This window comes from Crocodylus porosus, unplaced genomic scaffold, assembly GCF_001723895.1.
Source record: "Crocodylus porosus isolate Cpor-Errol unplaced genomic scaffold, CroPor_comp1, whole genome shotgun sequence".
Taxonomy (NCBI): domain Eukaryota; kingdom Metazoa; phylum Chordata; order Crocodylia; family Crocodylidae; genus Crocodylus; species Crocodylus porosus.
This window is the reverse complement of record NW_017728906.1, coordinates 106,900,478-106,909,396: the sequence shown is the minus strand read 5'-3', so window position 1 is coordinate 106,909,396 and position 8,919 is coordinate 106,900,478. Positions and strand designations below refer to the sequence as shown.

The following is an 8,919-nucleotide window of genomic DNA, read 5'->3' as shown; positions in this document are numbered from 1 at the left end:
TTCCTGTTTTTTTGCACCGGTCCTGGAAGCACTGCAATACCGGGTCAATGCATGGAGTGGATGGAGCATGTTCCGGTTCCACCACCCAATACCAAAAAAAATCTGCTCAATATAGACCTCCTATGGAGGACATATCAGAGACAATCACCTGCCCTGGGGAGCTCGCCTACATGGTCACGCTGCTTCCCCTGCCAGGGAGCACCGCACTCCGGATCACAGCATCCCCCCTGCCAGGTAAGTATACACAGCTATAATCAACACCCTTGCAACCATTAACTGAGGTATTTCAGGACTTTTGGGGACGTTTATCTCATGGTCCCTCTATATGACAGCGACGCAGTGATTAAGGTCCTATTAGAGAGTATCAGTTGCAGCATGAGTGGTTAAGGCTGCCTCCAATTCAAGGCCCCCTAAAATAGCAGAGCTGCAGCAGAAACGTTCCCCGCATCTCACCGCAGGGCCGTAATCTGCAGGCAATGCCACGCAGGGGCTGCCCCCAGGCCGGGCCAACCACCAGCTGCCCCATTCCGTCACGTTCCGCTCTGTGACGTGACCAGCAGCGTCACAAGGTGCTTCTGACCCCTCACGGGGTCCGCCGAGGTAGGAGGGACCCTGTGATCTCCCGCGCTTTCCCTCCCCTCCCCCGCCCCGGCCCCTTTCGCTCTGCCTGCCGCGCCCGCCCCCTTGCACCAGACGACCGCGCCGCTGGCCAATACCGGCGGGTCTGTCAGAGATTCCCGCCAATGAGGCCTCGGCCGGCGGCCCAATGAGGAAAGCCAAGAAAGGGGCCAGTCAGAGGCGGCTTCTCTTGTTGGCTCTGTCCAATCGGCGGCTGGCCTGGGCCCGGCAGCCAATCAGCGAGGCAGCCGGCCCCGCCCGGGAGCCAATGGGCGGGCGCGAGGCGGGCGGCCGAGCCCGGCTGTGAGGGGAGCGGGGACAAGAGCGCGGCGGCGAAAGCTCCGCCTCTTTTCGCGCGGTGCAAGGCCGGCGGCTCTTGTGTGGCCTCCCCGCCGGGCCGGCCTCGCTCGCGCCTTCCCTCACGCAGCAAAAGCAGCCATGGCGGCGGCGGCAGAGCAGGAACAGCAGCAATTCTACCTTCTCCTGGGCAACCTGCTCAGCCCGGACAACGCGGTCCGGAAGCAGGCCGAGGTAACGGGCCCCCGCGCCGGCCTGTCAGCCTCCTCGGGGCCCGCTGCGGCCGCCCCACGTGCGAGCGGCCGGCGGGGGAGGGAGCGGCGCGGCCGTTATAGTCGTTACAGCGGTTAACTCCAGGGCGCGTTCGCGTTCCAACTGCAGCTCCCCCCCTGGGAGGGGGTCACTGTTCGAGGGTTCAGGCTGCCGCTCCCCCGGGCCGGGGGCGGCCCTTCTCTGGGGCCCTGCCCTGCTCCCCGCCCCCAACAAAGCAGCGTGACTGAGCCGCGGCGGGAGGGCCGCCGGCGCGGCATGGCGGGGCGGGCTGCGCCATAGAGCAGGAAGCCGCTGACCCCGCGGGCAGAGGGCGGGTGACGCGCGGCGGGGCCCGGGGCAGTGCACGTGCGCGCCTGCCCCGCCCCGGGGGAGCCGCGTACTTGAGATCGTCTCAACTTTTTTTTTTGTCTTATCCCCTCCCTGTCAGGATGGGATCAATTCCTGCCTCCTCCCATCCCTTCCATTTCTGATCCGCTCAGAGACGGCAGCAGTGAAATACTCTGAAACGAAGTGCTTTCCATCTAAAGGGCTTTTTTTGGCATCAGCAAAAACTTTTCAGACATGTTACTCATTACATAGCATTTTAGCTGTAATAAGCTGGGTTAATTCGCACCCCCCTCCCCTCCCCTGAATAGTGCTTAAGTTTCTATTGTGGAGCCTAGTGGGGAATCTCGCTCCCATTGAATTAAATACCGGTGTCTGGTGTATTGTGCTTTCCCATTGGATGGCTGGTGCTGGGCCTTTTATGGCTGGCATACCTTCAGCGGTCAGCAGAGTTCAGCACATTCTTTCCTAAGGGATAATTGTATGAAAATACTCTTCTCAGTACCATGGTGGGAACTTGGGCTAGTATCTTCCCTTTCCCACCCCACCCATATTAAAAGCAAATTGAAGTTAGAATTCTTCACGCATGGCAGGCAGTCGCACTGAAATTATTTACTTGAAGTGAATACTATCTTGTTGAACAAATTCTGTTACTGTGTATTAGTATACCAACTAGTGTATTCATAATTCATAAGCATGATTAATGCTTATTGTTAAGCTATACTGTTGAGAGATTCATGCTGTCTTATATATAACAAACAACAGATTTGATTAATAAAACCCATAGGTAACGGAAATGGGTGGAGAGGTTAATGTGCATTGGGTTTTAAGTACAAGAAACGCAGTTTTCTTCTCAGAGAAAAATAAACATATCCAAAAGTACTTCCTCATCGATTTTTATTTTTTATTTTCTTTTTAATTTTGTAAGAATGTCTTAAACATACTGTTTCTTTCCTAAAAGGGTAACTAATTCAAATCTCTCAATTTTTCAGTTAAGTTCAGACAGTTAAATTAATTTGCTGTTTTTAAAAAAAAAGTTACTAGTTATTGTAGGTAATGGTCAAAGTCTTGCTAGGATAGTATCATTCGATTTACTTGGGTCCAATGTATATACTTCCTAGTTAGCATGAGTTATAGTTAGCTTATATGTGATTGACCAAATGTGGTTAAATAATCTAGTTGGTTAGATTTTTATACTGACACGTTATCTTTTTTCCTAGAAAATGTGTCCTTCTGGTAGCTTATATGGAGCTCCCTTTAATGACAATTACTTATACAGTAAAAGCTGCATTATCTGGCACCTTACAAACCAGCATGCTCTATTAAGCAGCATCCTGGCTCGTAAGGTAAAAGCTAAACCGGACATGCCCACTGTGGCACTTCTGGTTTTGCCAAGCCCCCACGGCCCGGGACAAAGCAGCCTGTGCTGCCGAGCCCCCATGCCTGGGGCGTAGCAGCCTGTGCAGGGCCCCCCTCCCTGTCCCCCAGCACACACATGGTGGGAGGGGTGGCAGGAGTGGTGATGGCCCAAACAAGCAAAGACGCCTGTTCAGACCTCACAGGTAAGCAGCATATTTAGTTATCCGGCACCCCGCCATTCCCCATGGGTGCCAAATGACAGAGGTTTTACTGTAATGGGAAAGGCCAGACCTTTTTTGCAGCCGAGGCTGTGCAGCTGTGTGCCCTGCCATCCTGAGTAGGCAGGGGAATCTATCCAACAGCACCTGAACCTGGCACAACAACACCTACCCTGGTAGCACCTGACTGTCCAGACTTGCCTCACCTTCACTGAAACTGGCTCCATTGGCTGGTACCAGAGAGGTGCGGATTCACTGGGCTGCTGAAAGAAAGATCAACAGGATTGCTAGTTAAAAGACAGCAGATGTAAGGCTTTGAAGCAGGAGACCCATAACACAACTAAAAGAAATGGAGAGAGGGAGGAGGTTATTGTGGGCAGAAGTTCCTTGGGGGCATGGGCCTTGTGGTAGGTAGCTAGTCAGCACTGACCTGTGTGCTTAGTTGCTGTAAGCTGTCTAGCATGCGAGGAAGGTACAAAGTACATTGGGATGAATGTGGAGGGGAACCCTGGCTGCATAGTGGCATCCACCAGGCCCTTGTAACATTTGTGTAGTGCTCTCTCAATAGGTTTTTCTACCAGGAGTACAAAACAAGGAGAATTTTCTTGGTTCTTTCAAATGTTTGTATACATCCTATCTCTTCAAATTTTTGTGGTAGGGTGTAACTTTGTTGTGAAGCAACTCATCTGCTGCTATGGCATACTGAATTTCCAAAAGCAATGACATTTAGAGCTGATAAGATTAATGTTTAGAATCACAGAAAATGAAGGTTGGAAGGGACCTCAGGAGGTGATCTAATTGGACCTCAGGAGGTTATCTAGTCCAACCTCCTGCTTGGAGCAGGACCCTCCCCAGCTAGATCATCCTAGCAAAAGCTTTGCCTAACCGGGTCTTAGAAACTTGCAAGGATAGAGATTCCACCATCTCTGTAGGTAACCTGCTCCAGTGTTTTACTACCATCCTGGTGAGAATTTTTTTCTAACATCTAACCTAAACTTCCCTTACTGCAACTTGAAGCTATTGCTCCTTGTTCTGTCATCTGCAGCCACTGAGAACAGTGTAGCTCCATCCTGTTTCAAACTCTATCCTCTTTCAAAGCCCCGTTCAGGTAGCTGAAGGCTGCTGCTAAGTCCCCTCTCAGTATCCTCTTCTTGAGACTAAATAAGTCTAGTTCCTTCAGCCTTTCCTTATAGGTCACGTGCCCCAGCCCCCTCACCATTTTTGTTGCCCTCTGCTGGACTCTCCAATTTGTCCACATTCTTTCTGTAGTGGGGGGCCCCAGACTAAACACAATACTGCACATGTGGCCTCTCCAGTACTGAATAGAAGAGAATAATCATTTCCCTTGACCTGCTGGCAGCGCTCCTACCGATGCAGCCTGCTATGCCGTTGGCCTTCTTGGCAACAAAGGCACATTGTTGGCTCTTTGGCTTCTTTTCCACTGTAACCCCCCACATCCTTTTCTACAGAGCTGATACCCAGGCAGTCAGCCCCCAGCCTGTACTTGTAGCCATGAAATTGTAGAGTCTTTTTTTAAATAGAGGCATATTTATAGCCTGTGCACAAGTATACGAATCTTTGGCATCATAAACTCCAGTGTAACTTTTGCTCTTAAATTCCAGAACTCCTGAAAAGTTAGCAGTTTCAAATGAAAACGCAAATTAAAGCAATGTTTAATTCTGTTATGATCACTTGGAATTTATTTCTACAGAACTTAGCCAGTAAGGTGTCCTTGGAGTTGATAAGGAAATAGAACTGTAAGTCTTTTGTGCCAGTGCAAGGTGCAAATATGCAAGCAATGGTTCTCAGTAATGGATCTATCACAGATCTGTTGGAAGTTAAAACCAGAGTTTAGTAAGGCTGCCTCATTGCCCCAGTACTCTTCTCAGGCCAGTATTTGTTGCCATGATGCTACATTTGACTACCAGCAAGCTTCCAGCCAGAGTGGAGCTAAACTGCCAAATGGATGGTAAGCTGTTTAACCTCAGATGATGCTGAGCCAAAATGAAGACAACCCCAACCTCAGTCACGGACCTCCAGTACACTGATGATGCTGTGGTGTGTGCTTACTTCGAAGCAGATATTCAAGCAATCATCCACATCTTTACCAAGGCATACAAGAAAATGGAACTGATGTTTAATATTCAGAAGACTAAAGTCTTCCACCAACCAGCTCCTAATGAACAGTCTCTGTTTCTGGTAATCCAGATCCACGGTGAAACTCTGGAGAGCCTCAGGTATTTCCTGTACCTCAGAAGCCATCTCTTGCAGAGGGCTGACATGGAATCATCAAAAATTAGAGTTGGAAGGGACCTCAGGAGCTTATTTTGTCCAACCCCCTGTTTGGAACAGAACCAGCCCCACTAGATCATCCCAGCCAAAGCTTTGTCTAGCCAGGTCTTAACCTCCAAGGATAGATGTTCCACAATCTCTCTTAGGTAGCCTGTTCCAGTATTTTACTACCCTCCTAGTGAGAGAATTTTTCCTACTATCTAACCTAAACTGGCCTTGCTGCAACTTGAGACATTTCTCCTTGTTCTGGCACCTGCTGCCACTGAGAATAATCTAACTCCATCCTCTTTGGGACCACCTTTCAGGTAGCTGATGGCTGCTGTTAAATCAGACTTCTCTTCTCTAGACTAAATAAGCCCAGTTCCCTCAGTCTCTCCTCAGAAGTCAAATGTTCCAGCCTGCTAACCTTTTTTTACTTCCCTCTGCTGTACTCTTTCCAGTTTCTCCTCATCCTTTCTATAGTGGGGGCCCAAAATTGGACAGTATTCCAGATGTGGCCTCACCAGTGTCTATTAGAAGGGAATAATTACTTCCCTTGATCTTCTGGCAATGCTCCTACTAATGCAGCCCAGTATGTCATTAGGCTTCCTGGCAACAAGAGCATGCTGTTGGCTCATTCAGCTTATTGTCCATTGTAACCCCCAGGTCCTTCTCTGCAGAGCTGCTGCTTAACCAGTTGGTCCCCAGGTTGTAGCAGTGTGCGGGATTGTTCCATTCTAGGTGTAGGACTTCACTCTTGTCCATTTTGAACCTCATGAGATTTGATCCAGTCCTCCAATTTGTCCAGGTCTCTGAGTCCTAGCCCTACAATCTAGCATATCTACTACTCCACCTCCAGCTTGGTGCCATCTGCAGACTTACTAAGGATGCACTCTTTTCCATCTTCCAGGTCACTAATCAAGATAGTGAACAAAACCGGCCCCAGGACCAACCCCTCCAACATTGCCTCAAATGTGCAAGTGTAGCTCCTTTGGATGCCTGAAGAAACAGGTGTTCTCAGATCACGACATCAGGTCTGAAACCAAGCTCACGGTTTATCAAGCAGTTGTAATTTCCATCTTGCTTTACGGAGTTAAGACATGGACAGCATGCAGGAGGTATCTAAAGTTATTGGAGAAGTACAATCCATGCTACCTGCAGAAGATCCTCCATATCCAGTGGGGAGACTGATGCACCAACTTTAGTGCTTTTCTGCAAGCAAACACCAGAAGTCCTGAGGCAGTGAACATCAGACATGAACTTTGTTAGAGCTGTGCAAAACTTCATTAGCCGTTTCATTTTGGTGCCCGAAACGCTGAATCCAAAACAAAACAGAAGGCTCCAGAACATGTCCAAAACAAAACCATCCAAAATGTTTTGGAAAATTTCAGTTTCAGAGCTGGGCTTGCAGGAGAACAAACTAAGAAGCAGAGGGGGGAGGGGACTGTTCTGATATCAGTCTGTAGCTGGCCAGTATCTGCGATCTGTCCCCGAGATCCCTTCCAATCCCAGTACTCTAGGCAGGCAGATCCAGGGGCCCATTTCCCCCGAGAGGAGTCTGTCATAGTCCTGCAGCCCTCCCGGTGGGTGCTGGCCCCCAGATCTGCGTGCAGGATAACAGAAATGCTGCTGCTACTGGCAAGTGATACGAGTTTTGCTTTAGAATAGTTTGAGATGCAGCTTCAGAGAAACCGCTGCACCCATCTACTTGAACCTTGGCATGCTTCATGCCCTCAGAAGGGGCTACCATCCCTGTAATTTTCATATGAATTAGGCAAGAAATGACAAAGTTATAGACATTTTAGTGATTTATAGCCTATGGCCAAATCACTGAAACGCCGTCAAAACTCCAAAACACAGATTTGGCCAAATCAAGCCGGAACAGTGATTCAAAACAAATCAATGTCCCTCCAAAATGACTGAATTGAAACATAGCCGTTTCACACAGCCCTACTGGCCATGTCATCCAGATGTCCAACTCCAAACTGCTGAAGCAAGTTTTATTCTCTCAGCTCAGCCATGGTGTACACTCAAGAAGAGGGCAGAGAAAGCTCTTGAGGGTTCATCCTCAAGACCAACTTAATAAACTGCAATGTTGATGTCAGTTCCTAGTAGTCTATTGCCCAGGGTTGCCCCAAGGAAGAGTCTGCTGTAGAGAGCTGAGTACTTTGAAACTTCATGACAACAGCAGGAGATGGAAAAGCAAGCGTGGCAGAAACAGCGTGTCCTAGACCAAATCAAGAATCCAGCACTACCCACCTCATACGGAAACACTTGATAGAGCTACTGTATAATCTGTCAATTCCAGATAGACCTCATCAGTCATCTTCGGGCATCCAGATAAGACAGTCATGGAAGGCTGTCCATACACTTGCTAATACCATCATTCACTTGCTAATTTATTAGTTTATAACCTAATTATAATGTCCGAGTGCTAGTCTCAGCTTTGCCAGTGATTTGCTGTGCTGCTTTGAGGAAGTCACTTGGCTCGCTATACCTGCATTTCCTTATCTGTAAAATCAGGAGTACTGGCCAGAGAGGAAAACTGAGTATTAAATGGCTAATGTTAAATTTAAAGAACACTTTAATGTATTATCCACATTTTAATATGGTATGTTTGCCCCCAATATGCAAAATTTGGTCACCTGTGCATTGGCTCTCCCAGTCATTAGGGATTATACTGTATTCCTACTGAACATTAAATATTAGCTATTGAACAAGGGCCTTAATACTGAAACGTTAAGAGGTCACTGTAGCTGGATTTTGATAAGTTACTCATTCAAAGAGGTGCAGTTTCAATGTGTATTCAAAAGTTGTGGAGAAAACTATAATCCTCTGTGACACCTACATGGTTAACTCAAAACAACCAGCTAAAATTAGTGCCTTCCCTTCTTTTATCCATTCTCAGTGACTACTGGAATGTGGAGTGTAGGACTTGAAAACCATAATAGTGTTTCTTTTCTTACATCTTGTATTGTAGTTTACACCTAATACTACTGTGTATGCACTTTTTCTGATAGCATACTTTGATTTGTTAGTTTATATTTTTAATTTAATATGTTTTAATTAAAATGGTGGCAAAGATAAATGCTAGAATAATATGATAATTATTGCATACATGTAAATGTATATATTATTCTATGCGTTAATGATTAAATGTGCTAATATTTAGTACCATCAGTACTAAATTGGACACTGGCTAAATATGGAAATGTTAAAAGAACTAGTACTATGAAGTAGGGATGTAAATACTGATTAAGTACCTGTTTAAACTCCGCATATGCTGTCAGTTAAACAGTTAACCAATAATGTGCATCTACCAGCAACCAGACCCTGCCCTACTCACTTGTGTTCTGAGTGGCAGCAGCTGGCTGGAAAAGTCCCTTGCTGCCATGGCAGGAAAGAATACTGGGGTCAAATGACCCCAGCAAGATGTTCATCTAACCTCCCCTCTTAAACACCCCCAGGGTAGGAGCCTGTACCACTTCTCTTGGAAGCTGGTTCCAGACCCTAGCCGCCCTGACTGTGAAGTAGCGCCTCCTGATATCTAACCTAAATC

At 47.5% G+C, this 8,919-nt stretch overlaps 1 protein-coding gene across 1 annotated transcript in view; it reads left to right on the top strand.

Annotated features, from left to right (window-relative positions):
* The first annotated feature begins 923 nt into the window (after positions 1-923).
* Positions 924-8,919, top strand: part of IPO5 (importin 5) — a 70,718-nt gene continuing 62,722 nt past the window's right edge. The window contains exon 1 of the mRNA XM_019529717.1: positions 924-1,149. Within this exon, the coding sequence (XP_019385262.1) occupies positions 1,057-1,149 (93 nt within the window). The 5' untranslated portion in view covers positions 924-1,056. The remainder of the gene's footprint in view (positions 1,150-8,919) is intronic.